The sequence below is a fragment of the Zophobas morio genome, unplaced genomic scaffold, assembly GCF_036711695.1.
Source record: "Zophobas morio isolate AGI-343-1 ecotype UQ-CSIRO unplaced genomic scaffold, CSIRO_AGI_Zmor_V1 ptg000017l, whole genome shotgun sequence".
NCBI lineage: Eukaryota > Metazoa > Arthropoda > Insecta > Coleoptera > Tenebrionidae > Zophobas > Zophobas morio.
The window spans coordinates 8,694,110-8,715,966 of NW_026972122.1; the positions used below are offsets into that span (position 1 = coordinate 8,694,110).

The 21,857-nt window shown below is 33.9% G+C and overlaps 2 protein-coding genes across 7 annotated transcripts in view; one reads left to right on the forward strand and one right to left on the reverse strand.

Moving 5' to 3' along the window:
- The window catches only part of LOC135130538 (uncharacterized), a 280,120-nt gene extending 267,016 nt beyond the window's left edge, over positions 1–13,104 (forward strand). Inside the window, exons 1-2 of one of the 2 annotated variants that reach the window (XM_064057938.1) lie at positions 8,228–8,300; positions 8,462–13,104. In XM_064057938.1, coding sequence (XP_063914008.1) covers positions 8,289–8,300; positions 8,462–12,964 — 4,515 coding nt within the window. In that variant the 5' untranslated portion in view covers positions 8,228–8,288 and the 3' untranslated portion in view covers positions 12,965–13,104. Of the gene's footprint in view, positions 1–8,227; positions 8,301–8,461 lie in introns of those variants that run through there. The other variant, XM_064057940.1, reaches the window with a different exon arrangement.
- The window catches only part of LOC135130537 (diacylglycerol kinase eta), a 408,323-nt gene that overhangs the window by 306,739 nt on the left and 79,727 nt on the right, over positions 1–21,857 (reverse strand). The window contains exon 3 of one of the 5 annotated variants that reach the window (XM_064057933.1): positions 1,087–1,199. The exons of the other annotated variants lie outside the window; for them this stretch is intronic. Within the exon in view, the coding sequence (XP_063914003.1) occupies positions 1,087–1,199 (113 nt within the window). The remainder of the gene's footprint in view (positions 1–1,086; positions 1,200–21,857) is intronic. 5 annotated transcript variants of the gene reach the window in all.

Below are 21,857 nucleotides of genomic sequence, written 5' to 3' on the forward strand. Positions count from 1 at the left end.
TACACCTACTACGTCTTCTAAAGTTTTATCAGCTGAAAACAGTGGTGACAACACCGTTCCAAAATTTCCATAAATAACTGAAATATTGGTTTCTTAAAATACGTGATGCAAAAATCTCAACAAAATTTAAAATATATATGATAATAAATTGTTAAAAAAAAACTGCCCCGGCAGTTATGTAGTGAAAGTTGTGGACAAGTTACATTTAAAATTTCATAACCATAGGTGTGTCAATAATGGGGATATTAAATGCTGAATATATATTGACAACACCATAAGACACAAAAGTAGCGACTCGCCGTAACTACTGCCTCGATTCTCTTCTAAAACTTTCACGACTTAACTGTGTTCATAGCACTCTCGGTGTTCTTTCATATCATTTTTGAGAGAAACGTCTTCGTATTGTTATAATGTTGAAATATTAAAAATTATCGATTAAAATTATTCCCTTTGTATAAAGAGCATGAGATTCTAAATTGGCCTGCACTGACGTAAAATTCTTTGTAAAAATATTTGGCGAACACTAGCTGGAAAACTGGCGGTTTTTAAAATTGCGGGAAACGTCAGCCTTGCCAAAAAATATAGTCCCTAATATATTTCAAGAGCATGTAACAACCTACACATCACGGTGTTCAGTTTTTTCGTTTCGTTATTATTACGCACAAACATTCCCTGGGGTCTTAAAATTTACGCACAACAGACGAATCTAAATCTCGTTTCAAAAGTAATCTCAGTTATTATCTACACGTTATGAAATTTTTTCATTCATCTGAAAGAGACAAACTTGCGGTTTATATCAACTTTAAGACGTACCTATCTCGTGTAATGGAATTCTTATTTAATTTACGTTTGTTTCCACGTCTGCTAAACTTTGAATGAAATATTTATATATGTATACATTTTGGAACAATTTGAAATACTTATGTTACAGACAAATAAAAATCATAGCCGTTAAAATATCTTCCGATCCATTTTAACCTTAGTGGAAATCTTACACGAATGAAGCAAGTTAGTAAACACAACAATTAATGTTACTATTAAGTGCGTACAACAACGAACTATTTCTAAAAGCCCTAATAGACTCACATGTAGTTGATAGGGGGGTTTACGTGGTAACTCTCTCAGCATTGTTGCTTTTACAAGACATCTCTGTTTATATTCACCACAAATTTTCCGTTTGACTTGTTTCCACAATTTCCCTTTAACAATCCCGTTTGTTGAAGCAAGTCCGCATGTGAAATCACCACCGTACATACCTGAAACAAAAAAAAAACAATAAACTTATCCTTTGTGATTCCCGCAGCTTTGTCGATAGAATACAGTTTTGTGAACGTCGACTAAAAGAAACGAAAGTTGGCAAATCTTTATAACGTTTTAACATTTCGTCGGAAAAATTTCTTTTGTATTGGCTTTTTCCCAACTTCGCTGTTTTTTGTCTCCAGCTTGTAGCATTTCATCTTTGACGAGGCTCTTTTTTCGCTGGATTAAATTCAGTAACAGTTGCTGAAGGCTCGTGCTTAATGTAAAAATGTTTAAACGGGGAAAGGTCGAACACGTGTACGCGTCGGGAGCATCATTACTGAATCCTTTAAGTAAAAAAGTAAATTTGAATAAAAAACTGTCCTTTAAGTGGTATCGATTAGGGTCGAGATCCTCGAGCCAATCGTGTACACGTCCCAACTAAGACATGGCTGATGTTAAACGAATTGGAAACATCGGCCGCAAAAAAGGCTTACGTTTCAGTACGTAATACCGTCGACGACGTAGCCATAAATCAGAAACTATTGTGTAATGCATTTTCAGGAGGAGCGCTGAAAAGGCCCGACGAGTGAGACGTTTCATACATCAAAAGCGTGTAATACAATCAACTTGTCAACCCTTCTACAAACTCGTCTGTCTTTTGGAATTCATGAATTTTTCCAGGTCACCGCTAAATACTCAAAGTTGAATAATACAACGCTAGAGATGGTGGCTTAACTTTTGACGTTCAAAGTACAAAGAGATAAGCTTAGTTGAATAAGTAAGTTGTTTACGTTTCATTTACAAAGTCAATTTTATTTAGTCTATTAAAATTGTAGCGTTAAGGTTTCAGTCTACGCACTATTCTTACCAAAAGAACGTTCTTGATACAAAAAATTAATTTCACGGTTTTAAAGGAACCGTTGGATTCGTCCTGCTTTAGTGTCTCTAATCGTATTAACTTGTGATCTGTTATAGAGCTATATTTACCCAAGACAGTTCGTAAAAGCTGAAATTTGTCGCTCGCTTTTTATATATTATTTTATCATTAAATAAGGTTCTCGAATCTATTACAGCTGATAAACTTCTGGCTGTTATTATTATAACTTTTATCAACTTTTACACTAACCAACATGGTTTTATACCTAATCGTATTACGCTGAGGATCTTCCAACTTATAGTGGTTATATTTCAAACTCGGCAGAATAAGGTTACCTACCAAGTGGATGCCATTTATTTTGATTTTAGTAAAGCTTTTGATCGTATCAATATAAATCTTTGCTAATCAAATTTAAACATTACACGGCAGAAGAAATACCGCTCGCATTAGTGGAATCTTCCCCCAAAAAATAAATGTAACATGGGGTGTCCCTCAAGGCAGTCCCTTAAGCCCTATTCTTTTTATTCCTTTCATAAACGACATTTCTCACCTTCAGTACTACCAATTTTTACTCTTTGTGGATGATTTAAAACTGTTCATGGAGGTTATAATAATACTAAAAATATTAATGTTAGGCATGTGCATTTTACTGAGATTTTTGTAATAAAAACTCACTAAAATGAATCGGCACTAACAACATAATCTCATAAAATATTTTGTGCAATTTGTGCATTTATTCCGTTTAATTTGTCCTACAATAATCATCACACAGTATAAAATAATTCAATTTGAGTGGTTCAGTGATTTCTGAGTGAGACATTTCGATTTTCTATGGCTAATGCAAAGAGGCGATCTTCGAACTGAGACGGAACTTTTCGCGCAAAATTGGATCGAGCGCATATTTCAAAATACGATTTTTAAAACCTTTTTACATTGAATGGGCGCGATGAAAGGATTTGAAAAAAATTCTGTCTGATAGTTCTCAAATGTTCAAACTTGGATGCGGCACTCTGTATATTTATGGCATATATCTTTACTTTGACTTTTATTAATTTCTCCAAAAATGGCTGCTCCTCGATGACTTTAATTAGTGCCACAAGTATAAACTTACAAAATCATATAAAAATAAATATTATGTAAGTTTTATATTTTCGTCGTAATTTCATTTCAACTAAGCAGTTGCATCTGCAACGGAAGCTAATCCAAATTATTCTGAATTTTAGTAGTCACTGAGAAACTTTCGTTCTAATATCAAACATTTACTTACCAACATTTCTTTGATGAAAGTTCGTTGAAGACACGAAAAGTATTGTTGGAGCTTTTATGATGTTTTTAAGGGGAACATGAACGGAGATAGGCTATAAGATTTATGTCTCATTTTACTATGACCAAAATTAATGTGAAAGAAATACCAATAAATTCATCCACTAAAAAGTATAGGTTATTTTTTAAATCATCAATAAATTTAAGAACTATTAATAGCAGCAAACAAGTCATACAGGGTTATATAAATAAGAATATCCAGACTCATTTTCACTTGGAAACTGAATCTGATACTACACGCAAATTTTGTCCAACCATATTAAAGTTGAAAATTAAAATCGAGTCGTCACAGGGAACACAAAAAATTAAATAAAATAAAAGGACATTTAAAATGATAGGAAATAACCAAAAATGAGAAAAAACATATTTTAAAATTGTGCTTTTGTTAAAAATGTCCTTTTAAGTCAGCGTGTGCAATCACTGTTTCTTGTTTTGTTGCGCATGCTTTAGAACCGAAAATCTTAGCAAAGAAGCCATAGCTTTCCTTGGGGTCAAGGAGCCTTTGCCATCATCTTTTAATCTATACTTACAAACTAATGTAACCTCAAAATCGTGTTTCACCGCTTGAAACGGATGCGGAGTTATATGAAGAAGTAATGAAAGATAACAAATTGACTATTTCGATTCATTGTTTGAAGAAAAAGACTGTGGAATCCAATGTGGGTAATAATGTTCCAGATCTAAATCAAGTAAGAGTGGAAGTAATAGAAATTGAGATGAGAAAATTAGATCACAAGATACCAGGTGTGGGATTCGAACCCACGCTTTTTTTCGAGAATCAGATCTTAAAGGTTGTCGCCTTAGACCGCTCGGCCAAACTGACTACCCTTAATTGTTTTGTTTGATGTTTAACTTATAGATCGATGAAAAATAGTGTCAGGTGTGTGATTCCAATCCACGCTCTTTTTTCCAGAATCGGGGCTTATACCGACATCTTAGACTACTCGGCCAACCGGATTACACTTAACCGTCTTTGTTTAAATCTGTACTTCCACAAGACGTTGTCAAAACGCTCGATAAAAAGTAGTGGGGCTGGTAGCTCAGGTTAAATGAGGTCAAACTGAGCTAGGAGCCCCACGATATAATACTGACGTTATTTGTTCCGGTCGTGACTGAGTATATGTCAATTAAGGAAAAATAAATATTCATATAAGTAGGTGCTTTTGAAATTCGCTTTTTATCTTTCAGGTAGCGGATTTTTTTTTTTTTATTTCGAATTAACTGTTTTTGTATCTCTATTTTTCTATAATAAAGAATATTAAATATTAAATTTTATAAATTTTAAGACATCCAATAAGTTACTTTATGATTTACAATAAATTTCATTTCGGATTCCAAATGGCCCTATTTCCGTCTCCTAAGGAAAATAATTATTTCCTTGCGGGGAATGCGAGGAAGGAGAACTAAGTATAAAGTTCATATAATCTCTAGTAAAGAAATATTTTATTTAACGAAAAAGTGAGCTTAAATTGTGTCATTCCGCGTTGTCAGCTGCCATCAATTAAATTATAGGTTTTTTACTTCACAACGTTTAGAAAAACCAAACCTAACTTGATGAGTTTTTCAACACTCAATATTTAACGTCTGTCAGGAATATTTCATATATGTTCAACAAAGCTAAAATTTTAATAAAAAATTGCGCCTAAATCTGTAATACTAGAAAACTTCCTAAATAGTGCTAAACATTCAATCATCAACATTTTTATATCGCCTGCAAATAATTGATAGCTTTTGGCATTCAAAATGAGATTTGGAATTGTCATGTATATTTTGCTGGCAATTTATATTCTCTTATACAGGATTTCATCAATGATTATAGGGTCGAAGTAGGTCATGAAAACGTGTCGCCTCTCAGTTTTGGCCTTTACTAAGTGTCCAACGACCCACGACAAATACCACACGCATCTGTATAAGTGGTTGCCTAGATGCTTCTTGTCTTATTAAAAATTAAACTAATTCATTACAATAAAAAGAAACAAATTTATTGTCGTTAAACATCACAGTAAATGTTGAAAATATTCTCCAATCATTTCGTCAATGCTCATTGTTCAATTTCATGTTGCAACAGGAACTCCTGACTGCTGAGGAAATCTTGTCAAAGACGATTGTGGATTCTGCTCAAATCCTCAAAAACTTCCTCAGATACTGAAGGTTTTCCAGCAGATTTACCTTTGTTGACACTTCTAGTTCGAACAAATCTGTTGATTACATCTGTGATGTGAGCCTCTGTTGATGTTTCTCCAATTATTAAATTACGGTATTTGGCCAGATATTGTTGATTACAAGCGGTTACAGAATACAGACACTCTGCGTTTATGAATGCCCCATTTCGATAATAAGACAACAATGAAAATGTCTTTTTCAACAGAATACACTATACTTACAGGTTACAAATGGCATTAAGGACAAGTGAGAACTGTCATAATGAGACATAATTACAGCGAAGCGGGATTTTTGAAATCCATGGCCAACTAACCACGCCCTTAGAATTATTTATAAAAACCCTGTATTTAATTCTGTCCTGGAACTTGTGCAAAATTTTCCTAAAACTTATTAGCTGGATAAAAACATAATCATAATAAACTAACCCCTCACTAATGAAGGGAACGAAACGGGTATTTTATGATAAGTAGTAATGCGACGTATCAATTCGACAGTTAAGTGTTGCTGCAGAAATGTCAAGAAATTCATTCAAAAGGATGCTCAAACTATCCTTCTAAAATAAAACGTAATCACAAACTTAAGAATGACTGTGGTAAACACAGTGAATTTTGTGAAACTGTGATCGAAACGATCTAGAGGACTCTACAATTTTTTTTTTATTTAAATGGTTTAGTGAATAGGTATTATTAGAGCCACAAGGTGTACAAGCTCTGTTGAAAAGAGCCATTAACCACATAATAAGCAGTGAAAATTAGGGAACTGTAATTGGGCACATTCTGAACATTGAAGCCGAAAAGCAGGAGTTAGATAAAGTAATGGATGGACTGCAGAATTTGTTCCAACTGATTTTAACATTTCTAGTATAGGTAAGCGAAGAAAAATGTTTCTGCCCCGGTGGGAATCGAACCACACATCTCCCACTTGCCGAGCGGCACACTACAAACTGTATTTTAACTTTTTCAACCTATACGAAAATTTTTTTGTTTGTTTGACAACTAAATCTGTCATATTTATAAAACTATTTAAACAATGTTCAGCTCGACGGGGTTATAGCGCAGGCTGTTCATGCGACTTTCACGTGAACAATACCACTACTTATACTTAGCAGAGTCACTAACGAAAACATTATCTAGTACCGAAAAATGTATATTTTTAAGAAAGTGATGTCATACTGCTGAACCAAAACATCACAGATATGTAAATGCAGTGGTGTACGACGACGACGATTTTTTCCAACCACATATATCGCATTCCATTTTCAAATTGTTACGGCTTACCGTAAATGCACCATCTTGCATTGTAATAGTAAACATGATGAGGTGACATTAAAATATCGATTGTAGGTTCTGAAGTTATTTATTATTTAGCATAAGGTGAATTTCTTATAGGAAAGGGAATTGCTTGTTCGTTACACGGCAACTAGGTGGTAGTTTTGTAAGTCGTCAACGTCAGAGTGTGACTCTCGGGAGGGCTATTTCACATTTCTTTTATTTTTTCATTGCTGAAGAAAATATAAAATACATTTGCTTCCAACCCAAATATATTTTTTCTATTTTCAAGCTTCCGCCCCTCTAATAAAAACTGCTAGTTGTTTAGCTCGTCGACATTAAAAATCATAAAATAATCTAGTTTTATGCAGTGTTTTTATTACAGACGTGAAAACGAACGGATAATAATAAATATCAAAGTAAAACGTCGCGTAGTTTTATGGTTTAGTGTGAGCCAGATGAATTCACATTTTCAAACAGATTATTTTAGTTTAGTCGAGACCTGACGACGTAATTCTTCTTAAATCCTTGTCACAGATAACGACACAACTTTCATTTAATAAAAATTGTACAAAATTTCAACTCCAATATTATTCCAGTTTTTTTATAAAATTTTATTCCATCCATTTGTCACAAGTTAAATTCACAAAAACTTCCGGGACATTCGGGATTTCTCATGTAATTGGTCGAGTTAATGGCGACACGAGTTTTACCATTTTTACTATTCGAACGAGAATTCAAGTATTGTGACAGATTCGTTTTAACGAATGTCTAATTTAAAGTTTTCTGAACATTTCACGACTGGTAGAGTTTGAAAATGTGCATTACCAGATGAAAATTTTTTAAATGGTATTGATCACTCCGAAATTCTAAGTCTGGTTTTTAATTTACCGTCAGGATGAACAAAATTAGTTTTTTATAGGTTCTCCACAATGACATAATCTTATAACATTATAAATTTTTACAGCTTAATTATTTTCTCACAGCTTGAATTTGAACATTTATTCCTGAATATTCAATTTAATTTTAATCGATTACTTGAATATTTTTCTTTGTGTTTTTATTGTAATCTCTAATCTATGTAGGTTATTGTGTATCAAATGAGTCAATCTTATTCATATTTCAAAATTGAGTATTTAGCACGAAAATTTTTATCAGAGCGTGTTATCTTCATCACATCTATTTGCATTATCCAACAAATACATGGATCACTAACGAGATGTATTTAGCATTTCCTTTCTTTGATAAAAAGTGGATAAATAACGCTCCAACAATAGCGCTTATCACAGATTAATATATTATCCCTAATCACTCTCTTATCAGTTTACCTACAAATTGAGTTTTGTATTGTGCTAGAATTCGGTCAGAAATGACGGAATTACAGAATTTTTTTATACATTTATTTATGATCAGCAATGTATAAAGACGTAAGTAGCTACCATAATTCCTTTTTATGGCTATCATAACTTATCATTGATAAATGCAACGTGCACTAAACAATTATTATTTCAATGGCTGGTTAAAAAACATGATAACATTTTGCAATCAGAAACTCTACAAAATTATTAACATACCTCACTTTTTATAGCAATTCCACAAGAGATCCGGCACCACCGATCAAGGCAAAGACTACGAAAACTTCCTAGTGGCTTACTACTCCCTGAAACTAGTCCTCGACGACGAAGTCGCCGATTTCAAAATAAGCTCCAACGATGAAGAACACGGCAACTTCGACGACCTGGTTATCCAAACCACTTGGAAAAACGGCCGCCGCGACCAATTCAATATTCAAGCAAAACACAAACAAACGGGCAAAAACAAGAACCTGCTCCTCGCTGCGTTGCAAGCAGAGAAGGGGAAGTTCAGCGTCAGGAAGCGATTCGAGGAATACATTGAAAAGCCGAGCACAGACAACGCAAAGCTCATTCTTTTCACCAACAGGAAATTCGATGTGGGTGATAACATCGAACTTATTCGGATGCAACGTTTCGCCGTTCACATCGTCCATCTTAAGGAACACTTCGAGGTTATTAACACCGCGAAAGAGAAACAGAATAGTGTTTACAAGTTTTATGTGAAGGAGAGTGAAGATGGGAAAAAGGATAAGGCTGCAGTGCAGGAAATTAAGCAGTATAAGGAGTTTTTCAGACATTTTTACTTGTACACTAATCAAAAGAACGCGAATGATGTTCGGGACGTGATCACGATAATTTTTCAAGATAAGTTCAAGTGTGATGTTAACGCTGTGAAAAACTATTTGGATTTTATCACGACATGGTGCAATAGTGATGGTAAGAAAGATATTTTAAACAAGGAGTTTCTTCAGCTGAAAATAGTAGAGTGTCTGCTATCACCGTACATTTTAGTACCGACTGACAGTCAAAACTCAGAAAGATCAGTTTTATTTGAAGAAGCCATTGATAGATTTGATATAACTGTCATATCTAACTCTAATTTATTAAAAAATACGAATATAGCAATTTCTAAAAGTCAGATTGATTTAAATGACCTGAATCAAATTGGCATGAAGTACCAACTATTGACAAAACGTATCAAAAATATCTCCGAGATATCAGACTCAAAAAGAGCTGCGTTACTATGGCTCTTGAATGAGTGTCCTTTAATTTTGGAAGTTAATGACTCCAACGAGGCTATAATTTTTAAAGCAATCAGTTTGTGCCAATGTAATAGCCAAAAGAAGAAATTTATCTTAGTCGGAACAAAAAAAAAGTTTTTAGATTGGAAGACGTTCCATACTTTGTCAGATCTGTACGAAAATTGTGAAGACATTTACAACAAAATGGTCTCAACGTTTACTTGTTCGTTTCAAGGACAAAAGGAAGCCACTCTTGAAGATATAATCAACAACAACGAAACTCTTCGACTTGTTTTCACTACAGACGAACTCTTGACAATGGTGGTCGGAGCTTGCAACTTTGGCAATCCTAAAGAAGTGGTCCCAGATTATTATATCGAGAGAAAATTAACCAAAATGGTGATTGATATAAGTTTCATAGACAAATTCAGCGATACAAACATCAGTGTGATCAGCTGTAACGGTAAACTCAACTACCTGAAGAACAAATTTCAAGACGTCAATTTTCTACAACTTGACGAGTCTTCAGATTCGTCCGACTCCCCTCGAGATTCCTTGACAGAATTCTTTAACAAACGAAACATTTATGTCGCAGAAGCAGAATGTCCAAGAGAAATGTTCAAACGGATTTGCGAAGAAAACCCAACAAGCCCTTGTCACCATTTTCAAATCGACCACAATAATAATTTAGAGTGGTTGGAAAGTGCCAGAAGTGTAGAAAGTCTACGACAATCACCATCCAAAGAAAACCATTTTGTGAAGGAAAAAAATCTTGCCAATGCTTACCAAACGAATATAATTTGCGCTGACGCCGGAATGGGTAAATCTATGATGATGTCCAACCTGAAGAACAATTATTCTTCAGAGGTTTGGGTCGTGAAAATACTCCTAAGAGAGCATGTCGCGTTTTTTGGGAAAAGTGCTGATCATGGCGAATTTTTACAATACTTGTTAGAAATTTCTTCGTTGACGGGATTTGAACAAGGCGTTTTTAACAAGTATAAAGAAACGAAACGAGTGGTGTTAATATGGGATGGAATTGACGAAATAGGGAGAGAAGTGTTTGAAAATGTGTTGAAAACAATCGAAGAAGTAAAAATCCGAGGGTTCGTCCAATGGATAACCGCCAGAACCAATTTGAAAAGAACTTTAGAAGAAAGATTGAACATTCTGTCCAGAAGCATCAAACCGTTTGACGAAAAGGATCAACACAAGTACGTTTTAAGCCGTCTCCACGATGTTGACAATTTGGAGCAAACGGTAGACGAAATAATGAAGAAAATCGACAACGACCACTTAGGAGTGCCACTGCAAATCTTCATGTTGACTGAATTGTACCGACAAAACAACCGACTTTGCAAAACTTTGTTAGCTTACACCTTCTCGGTGACCGATCTTTACGAATATTTTGTACACGAAAAATTTCGTTTCTACTACAGCAAGGCAAACATCGACGTCAATAATAACGTCGCGAAAACGATAATTCAAGAACACAAAGAGCGACGTATTGAAGACTACGAAATGGTCGCTTTAAACCTGTGTCTAGCTCCAGAGATACTAGCGACTTTGAAGCTCTACAGCATCGACAACTTTTTGCTCAAAATGCAAAAAGAAGACGACTGCTTTGGAATACTTGAAGTGACCAAAAACACAGTCAATTTTGCTCACAGAACTTACGCCGAATATTTCGTCGCCTTGTGGTTGTCAAAGAATTATCAAAAAATCACAAACTTGGGGGCATTTTTCTTTGACGATAACTTCAAAGGAGTGAGATTTATGTTCGATCTTATTATGGCAAAAGAATGTCCTGCTCACGTTGCCGTGTTGTATAAAAACGTCGACCTTCTGCAGAAGCATCTAGATGAAGTTAATCTTCAAGATAAAGTTGGAAGATCTCCTCTTCATCTAGCTTCGTCCTGGGGTGAAACACACGCACTGTTGAACAGTCGCAACGAACGCAAGAAAATTGTTATTGGAACCGAGAAAGGGTTTGCAACTAAAGAAGAAAATCCGAACTACGTCGAAATACTAAATGTGCTTGTAGAAAAATGCAACACTGGACAAAAAGATAGGTTATTCGAATTTGATTGTCTTCAGTACGCCGATCAGTCTTTATCACTGTCGGCAATAAACACGTTTTTAAAATTTAAACCATGTGACTGGGAACAATTAAAGAATTTTAAAGACTTGCCAACGATACTTTACTACATCATCAAGTTCGACTATACCCACTTACTGAATAGCGTAAAAGAAGTACCATATATTGAAACAACCACTGGTGGGTCTCTTCTACATCTTTGTGCCGCTTTTGACCGACCACATATACTTCGTTTGCTACTAGAGAGTAAGCTTTACAGACGCACCATTAACAAGACCGATCAGAGGAAATGGGCACCAGTTCACTATGCGTCGTGTTTTGGGCACTTAAATATCATGAAGAGTTTAAAAAACATGGGAGGCGATCTACATCTAGGCAGCAGAAGTGGTGAAGATACTCCTTTGTATGTAGCAGCACAATACGAACAGATAGAAGTACTACAGTATCTTCTATCAAACAAAAGCAACGTTAACGTTTCAAAGAAAAATGGCTGGACACCATTGCTGGTTGCTGTTCAAAAATCGTTTATGGCTGTAATACAACTGTTGGTTGAGCACAAAGCTGACGTCAACATGCCAAACAAAGACGGGTATGGTCCACTATACGTAGCTGCCAGAAAAGGTAACTTAGAAGTCGCTAAGTACCTAATTTCAAAAGGTGCGAAAGTGAACATGGTTGGCAAAAATGGCGAAGGTCCACTTTACATAGCAGCTAAGTTTGGATATCTGCAAGTGGTGAAACTTTTAATTCACAAGCAGGCTAATGTCAATGCTGTTAAAACGAATGGGTGGACGCCATTGACTATTGCTATTAAAAACGGTCATCTCCAAGTGGTTAAATTGTTAATGGAAACTAATCCCGTCTGTAATAGCAACTCCATAATGGGATCAATATGGAAACCTATGACGCCTATGACCTGGAAGAGAAAGTTGCACCAACCTTTAGATATTGCCGCTCAAAACGGTTCAGTCGAAATGGCTGAATTTTTGCTTACAAAAGGAGTCAAGTTAAATGCTGATGACAGTCAGAATCCTTTGTACCAAGCAGTGTGTTGTGGACGGGTGGATATGGCAAAGTTGTTTATAAAACATGGTGCCAAAATTAAACCCAGAGTGGTACATGCGGCTAGACTGAAGAAACAGGCGACGATGATGAAGTTATTGGTGGATAATATGAAAGAAGATGATAAAGCGGAGTTGAATTCTTACGACGAGGATAAGCTGCTTGAAGACGAACAGTCTAAAATGAAATCATTTTTCGCTGCTAAGGATCCAGTGCCGTTACAATCGAAAACGAAAAAGTGGTTTATTATAATTACGTTGTTTGTAATCGTCATTGCCGTAGCTTTAGGTGCTAGCACTGTTTTGAACTATTTGATTGATGTTAAATGGACATAAAGTGAACCACCGTGTAAATTGTTACTATTTTCTCTCATCATAGTCATATTAAATTAATTTTTTGTAGAATAGAATAATGTATTTATTTATTGTATTTTTTGTGAATACTTATAACATGTAAATATCTAGACAATACGTAAAGTGAGTAAACTATTGTTTCATAAATACTTACTTACTTTTATTTAATCTTAAGCCTATTTACCCTTGCGAGTGTCAGACAAGTGACTTTACTTTCTTTTTACATGCCTCCCTGCATCTTTTTCTATGTTTGACTTCCTCTTTGCACCTTTTTCCTTCGTTTTCTGTTGATTATTCTAGCTTCGTATATACTTCCAACGGAATTGTCGTCTTCATTTCGTGTCCTAAGCATCCAAAGTGTCCTTCTATAAAAGTTTGTCTCTAGGTTTTCTCTAAACATGATCCTTTTACTTTATGCATTGATTAAATACGTATAGACAGACCCATGCTATTGTTTGGAGCGAACAGGCCAACGGCCGGCGAACAAGAGATGGCGCACCAACAGTCGGCCGTCAAACGCCGGCGAAAAGCTTGGACACCAATCACGCACATAGGTAACACAAATCACACCAACAATACATTTAATAAATCTACCACTCGATAGAGGGCGACGAAAAAAATGTGTAAAAATCTCATAGTCAGCATTTAGCTAATTTACAACGTTGCCAGATGAGCCTAACACAAGTTTGCCGTTATTTCTAGCCAAGTAGGTTTTATTTCGTTTAAAAGTTTCTGATAAAGAAATGGGATTATTATAATGAATAAAAATAAATAAAACAAACAAATCATCATTTGTTATTTTAAATACTTGTTAGTGCTAACATTATTATAAATACGGTCCGGTAACTCAAATTTTACAGTACGAGTGAGATGTTTCAGGACGAGGCGACTGTAGGGAGCCGAGTCTTTAATTTCGAAACGAGTACTGCGAAAAGAGTTACCGGACGTATGTCGTTATGGATATTTTATTTCATACTATCAACATATTTTTTTATTCGATAAATTAATTACTATTTTGAGAAAAAGTTCAAATCGAGTCACTTTTTCTGACATCGTCAGCAACCGCTGTTTGGTAAATGTTTTAATTTGTTTATTCGTGCAAATCAGCATCAAAAATGGTGTTTAAACACATAGTAACACTTTACAGGACTTGTTCTTTTTAGCTCAATTTTACCGGACTTGTCCGTTTTTTTTATTTTACCGGACTCCTTCGAATCCAGTAAAACGTGAAATTTGACACAGTATGAAGTAAAATAAATGTAAATAACACATTGGAAATTTTTTCTACGCTTTTATGTGCTCGCTTCTGTTATTAATAATACAAAGGAAAATGCTTTTAAATGCGTTTTCTCAAAACTTACTATATTTTTTTAGAAAATTTATTAGACTAGAGACGGACAGATATATACTAAAGACAAAACATATGCATTCATATATATCTTAAAAAACGGGTAACATATGCCGCATAAAGTCAAAAATCAGACATTTTCTTTCACATTTTATGATGTAAATACAATTAAGTATATCGATAACTCGCTACTGAAAATTTATTGAAATATAATTTGTGTTAAAAAAAGGTTTTTGTGGTTTTATGGTTTATTAATATAATTTACTTATTTAAATTAAATATTTTTAATACATAGCACAAGTTCTCGATATTCTTTATTTTTATTCCAAGTAATAATTGTGTTTCCTTTAGTTTTAACCAAGAAAATTTTTCGGTTATTATCTAACATACTTTTGTACATGAAGAAACTCCATTCCACGTCGCAGGACGTTACAGGACAATATTTAAATAAATAAAGAAGTCGTTTTTATGTGTTTTAAAATTCACTCTGATTTCCGAACTTTAGACTTTTTGGTGTTTCACTTCGGCACAAGAACTACTCGTATCTCAAAGAAAACAAAGAGTGTCCGGTAAAATTGAGCTAAAAAGAACAAGTCCTGTAAAGTGTTACTATGTGTTTAAACACCATTTTTGATGCTGATTTGCACGAATAAACAAATTAAAACATTTGCTAAACAGCGGTTGCTAACGATGTCACAAAAAGTGACTCGATTTGAACTTTTTCTCAAAATAGTAATAATTTTATCGAATAAAAAAATATGTTGACAGTATGAAATAAAATCCATACCGACAAACGTCCGGTAACTCTTTTCGCAGTACTCGTTTCGAAATTAAAGACTCGGCTACCTACTCGTCCTGAAACATCCCAATCGTACTGTAAAATTTGAGCTATTTAGAATAACTTTAATAACTATTTATGTTTTCATCAACACTAACAAGTATTTAAAATAACAAGTAATAATTTGTTTGTATTGTTTATTCATTATAATAATTCCATTTATTTACCAGAAACTTTTAAACGAAATAAAATCTAATCGAATAGAAATAACGGCAAAGTTGTGTTAGACTCATCTGGCAACGTTGTAAATTATCTAAATGCTGACTATGAGATTTTTACACATTTTTTTCGTGGCCCTCTATCGAGTGGTAGATTTATTAAATGTATTGTTGGTGTGATTTGTGTTACCTATGCGCGTGATTGGTGTCCAAGCTTTTCGCCGGCGTTTGACGGCCGACTGTTGGTGCGCCATCTCTTGTTCGCCGGCCGTTGGCCTGTTCGCTCCAAACAATAGCATGGGTCTATCTATATGTATTTAATCAATGCTTTATGTAAACTTGCTTTTTATTCGATTTTTTTGAGAAACCTCATCTCAGCGCTTTATGTTTTCTCTTTTTGAATCTTTATTGTCATCCAAGCTTCAGATCGAAATGTATTAGTCTAACTACTCTTTTAATTATCTGTGTCTTTATTTGCATATGTATCTCTTTCTTATTTAAGAAGGAATTCTTCATGCTATCGTTGTTTGTGTATCAAAGCCAAAGAAAAGAACTTTTTAGCTCGAGGCTTAGCCGAGGCCTACAAATCAGATCAGGTCGAAAAAGTTCTCTTTGTCTGAAGTATACTAAGATCACTATAAATACATACTAATAATATTTTACACCTTTAGCAACACGCAAAACTCGAAAACCATAAATTATACAGGTACGATCTCCAGAGACCGTCTGCTTCAAGCAATACAAGACCGTATTTGTAACGAACGAAAATTCTGTACGCACGCGACACGGCTCACAAGTTTACAAGGACTCCATAAAATAAATACGGAGAAGACCAAGGTAACAGGGAGAAATAACATCAAGTAAATCTGAAAGGTACAAAAGTAGGACAAGAGAAGAAAATTACTTTACAAATTCGACATCGAACTATTGTTCACTTAAATCAAGAATTGATATCTTTTATTACAAACTATCAAACATAAAAATCTTGTAAAAATATCTACCAATACTAAATAATAGAGATGTACCGACTGTAGGTCTGGCCGACTAGCCGACTAGCCGAATGTTCGGCCAGTAAAAGCCGACTAGTCGGCCGACTGTTCGGCTTTGCTAAAACCGGTTTATAAATGCGACAGACAGTATGTTTTTTTTTCCTATTTCTCTGACTACTTTAAAAATTTGTTTTATTTTGTGGGTATTGTTGGTGATTTAAAAGCGACGGTACGGTTTTCAGATTTTATTTCGTTCTTTACTGTTCGAGAGTGCCAGGGAGAAGAAGGAAGGGTGTTTAAAATGGTACACAGGTAAGCTCGGTTTCGAAGAGGTGGAAGTAGGTAAAGAAGGAGTTTAGAAAATTCTAGAAGCGAAAAGAGAAAGTATGTAGGAGCGTAGGGCAGGTAGCCGAAAGATCGGAAGTATTTACATTTATACAATTATTATGAATGCGCTCAGGTTGAACACCTGATTTTGTGGGAACTGTTGTTCATACAATTTTAATAACAGGAATGACTAAAGTTCCTTTGTTTTCCAAAAAATGTATTAAATTTGTTTCGATAATTTTAACATTTAATTTTTTTTAGTAACTCAGTACAAAAATAAAGAATAACACAATTTAGGGCCAGTTTATACAATATTTTAACTGCGATTAAGTTGATCGCGCATTTAACAAGGCCATTAGCGACGTCTGATTGGCGTAGAGTCGGTCACATGGTACTTTAAGGCGGGGTTAAAAATTAAATCGCAATTAAATATTCAATTGAGGTTTTGTAAACCTGGTTTAATTGTTTTATATACTATTTTAATTCTAATAAAAAAAGCCGACCGGTCGGCTGTTTAGCCGACTAGTCGCCGACTGTAGCCGACGATGAAAAATGGCCGAATAGTCGGCTTATCCGACCGGTCGGCCACTAGTCGGTACATCCCTACTAAATAAGTTGTCCGAATATTCTTACTTTGACTTATTTTTGGAGTGTTTGTTTATTATTATTTTGTCCTTATTATCAAATTTTATCATTTCTGAAAGAAGTAGGATTTGTTGGACACTACTTTAGAAGCGAGGAAAATTCTGCTAAAATAACCTTCGACTAATTTTTGTTTCTTGAGTTTAGCTGCATTTTTTAAAACTTCATTCCATCATTGGGTCTTGTTCCTGTTTGAAATTTTTGTTGTTCCACAAGTTTTATGGCCACTAAGAGGACTGCTATTTCAAAATCCTTTGACAGTTGTTCTACAGGGTTTTGTAGATTGATAGATTTCATTTTTTGTTCTAATCATTCTTGATACTTTTCTTATCTAATCTTCTCGTTGATTACTTTTCTTTCTGGTTTGTTCCATCGAATTTCCATTTCATACCGACCAAGAAATGGTCACTGCCTATCTTCGGGCCCCATTTCTACTTTTATGTCTTGACTCTTGCTCACAGATTTTTATGCACAATGACGTAGTCTATTATCAAATTTTCTTTTCGACTTGTCATTTCCATTGTACATATATATCCATCTGCGCTTGAAGTACATCTTCGTCAAGATCATTTCATTTTCTTTACAAAAATTCAACATTCTCTCTGCGTTTAAGTTTTTCGCTTTTTCTCCTTGTTTTCTTAAAAATCTCTGAAACCGTCGTTATTGTTCCAGATTTGTCCACTCAGGTCGCTCATTATTTTTGCATTTTTTTTTTGCTGCAGTTTATTTCTCTCTAAAATCTTAAAAAAATCTGTAATTTTTTCTTTCTTGTTAACTACATTTGGGTCATGTGCTACTATTAATAGGTCTCTTCTTGTTGTTCTTCCTCTATGGTAACTGACAATATGTTTTCGTTTAGCAGCCTCTCGTTTTTGACGTTAATAATGTTTGATTCCTTACTAGCCCTTACCAGCATTTATTGTGTTTAAGTAATTCTTTGGACATTACTGTTGTCTTTTATTTCTACTTCTGTGTCCTTCCATCCCGCGTACAAATACTAGTGGCTCATTTCCAAATTGTCAGACTTTTTAATAAATACTTTCCACAATTTATACAAACGTCTTAAGACAATTTGCTAAGTATAAGTTGAATATATAATAATCTTACATTAAAAAAATGTATATACCTAAAAAATGTTCGTCCACTTCAAGGGCCTCGTTTCCAACTGATCTGTCCTTTTCCTACTTTTGTTTTCGGTTTTGTATCAGCGCATGGGGGTTGAATGAGATTACACTGAATATTTATAAAAATAAATAATAACTAATACTCTTGAATACTAGGATTTTATCGTCACTCGTGCCTATTTTTCACACAACAAGAATAAATAAAAAGAAACTTAATTCTAGTTCATTTCTTGTATTTATAACATGGCCAGTCAGCTAAATATAGGTTCTTTAAGCAATGTTCAAGAAAAAAAAAAAGTAATTGAAACTTGAAATGGATGAGGACGACTTCTGAAACAAAACCCATTGATGCTGTAGAATTCGATACTTTGTTGACAACGACACGAAAAAAGGTTAGTTGATTCCGATTTGAGTTCCATTTTAACCAAAATAAAGAAAAATAAAAATAACTGCTAAATTTGATCCTATATACCAAAAATAGTAACTCAAATAACATGTCAAGCCACTAGTTGAGAGAAAAAAATTGTTTTTATGGAGAAAGAAATTAAAGAAACTAAATAAATATTTTTTTTATTAATACATCTGTTGTTTGATTGTGTTGTATTCTCTTCCTGTTTCTTTTTTTTGTTAAGAAATCTAAAATATATTTACAAATTTCGTACATGTTGCAAAAAACGCTAGTCCATTTTTTAAAATTCCAAGTTACTGATACACTTTAAATTCGAGGACTTGTATTGTATTATGAGGATTTCTGAACTACGGAAATAATTCTAACTCTAATTCTTCTAATTATTTTTTGTCGCGCCAAGATGACCTTCTCAGTCACTGGCTGCCCTTAAACGAGCAAATTTTGTCGCGTGCTCTAAATCAAATATTTTTTCCACTGCTGACAGGTCTATAGACTGGAAGTCTAAAAGACATAATTAAGAGAAAAAAAATAAAATAACGAAACAGAAAGTGACAATAGCTTTCTCAACTTGCTCCGAAGTTTATCACAAATTGGAATAATTTGTTGAGCGGAACGTGCAGAACGTTAAAATTGAATTTCGAGATGAAGCGGTCTTCTAATGATTTAACTTGATAATAAAGAATTCGTACTCATTAAAAATGAATTCAATAAACGAAAAAAGTGGAGTATTCGTCGTAATTATCCTACTTTAATAAATTCTACACAACAACAGTTAGCACGAGATCGCTCTTGGCAGTTTCTTTATGGTAACTTGAAACGCTAATTAAAAAATTAAATCCGGTTTTCACAAAAAAAATCATCGATACTTTGTTATCTCCAGAATTAATAATCTCAGCAAAAATGAAAAATAAATAAATTAAGTGGGTCCCCATCGTAATAGGGTAAATAAGTTATTATGACAAGGAAATTTTAGATTTCAGAATCATGTTCAATCCCAAAAAGAATTGTTCAGATCGGTTTGGACTTTATTATTTTAATAACCTTGAATATGTATTTATAAAAATGGTAAGGACCACCTAATTAATCATGATTTGTTAAATATAAGTATTATACAATTTGAATATCATAAAGGACACTCCTGTCTCTGGCATACATTAATAATATATATTAAACATATGATCACGTTGTTACTATTTGCCAATGATTTGAAACTTTTCAAGTGTTTTTTTATTAAAGTGCCATTTTAATTGAACAGATTATTTGAGTGATTATATTTAGACAATTATTGTTAGAGAACCCGTGTTATAACAGATGGGTTATAACTTATAACTAGACTTCGGATCTTGGGTTTTTTGCCTTTTTATATCTACCTCAGGCATTGCAGCGAAATTTATATATTTATCCGAATTTAAAAAATTCTGTTTATTTAATGCACATTTATTACTACCTAAAATGCCTAACTTACCGTTAGAGACCTAAAGTGTTAATCAAACGACCTAATTGTAAATTTTAAAATGCTTTAAATAGGATTCCACGGCCAAGATTTTCAGTAAATTCATTGCTTTGGCTAGCAGATTGTTTAAAAATGGGTAGTAAAAAACGCCCTTGAGTTTAATGGTACGGGTTGGTGTCGCCAACTGACAACGCTGGCCTGCATTTCATTTAGATTATAGCCGGAAGTAGGTGAATCTCTGAAAAAGCATTTTATTTTAGAAGTTTCTTGTTAGTGATAGTGAGTGTCTTTGCGTGTTAGTGATTGTGCTGGGGCCGGTTTTGATTTTTGTGCACACAGTAAAGAATCCTCAAAATGCCTAAGGTAAAATCATTCATGAAAGATAAAATTAAATTATGGTTAGGGAATAATTTGGACACTAATTTTCAATTTCCTTCTTCAACCAAAGATAATGAGTTATTCTGCAAAGTGTGTGGAAAAGTTCTAAGTAAACATTTAAAATATTGAAGTTTGAATTATGTTCACACTTTTGTTTCCTAGTTTAAGTGCGAAAAAAAATTAGACTTTGAACAACACTGCAGTGGCGATGCACATAAAAAGAACAAGAATAAATCCAGTAAACAGACTTTATTAAACATTAGTTCCGACAATGATTTTACGCAAGTTTGCACCGATTTATGTAGGGCATTTACCGCAGCTAATATTCCATGGAATAAAGTTAGTTGTCCTGAGTTTAAAAATTTTATGCATAAATATACAGGAAGGCATTTACCCTCAGAAAGCACTCTGAGAAAACATTATTTACCAAAAGACTACGATATGGCGAGCACTAGAATTTTTATTTAAGAACTTTTTAACATAAGTTTTATAATTTACAGATAATTAAACAAATTAGAAATTATATTGGTAATAATGATATATGGATTAGCGTCGATGAGACGACGGACAGATTAGGAAGATTTCCCATTTAGTAATTGGAATGTTATTTTCTGAAGAAGCTGGCCGTCCATTTCTACTAGCTTTGACTAATAGCTTTGACTAATAGCAACACAATCTCGAGATTTATAGACGAATCATTGGGTGTGCTATTGATACTTAATTTTAAGCATTGAAATTATTATAATTTATTTAATTGTTAATGTGTAGCTTTATTGTGGCCAAAAGGAACTGAACACAAAAAAGTTAAATGGTTTGTATCAGATGGTGCTTCATGCATGATCAAAACTGGTACTAATTTGAAGATGTTTTATGAAAATATAACACAGTTAACATGGTGGGAAATGGCGTTCCAAAAATTATGTTCTCTATTAAAAAAGAATCCAGGATACGATTTTATATGTTCCGTAAATAACGTAATTTGCGGTAATGTAAATGCTACCAACAATACATACGAGTACATAAATGAAAACGTAGATTGTTCAATATTTAATTTTGCACCCATCACTTCTTGTGATGTGGAACGCACGTTTTCAAAACTTAAAAGTGTTTTAGGCGATCAAAGGTGTAAATTTACAATCGAAAATTTAGAGAAATATATAGGTTGCTTTTGTAACTCATTTTAATTGTTAAATGCGACTTCCTTTAATT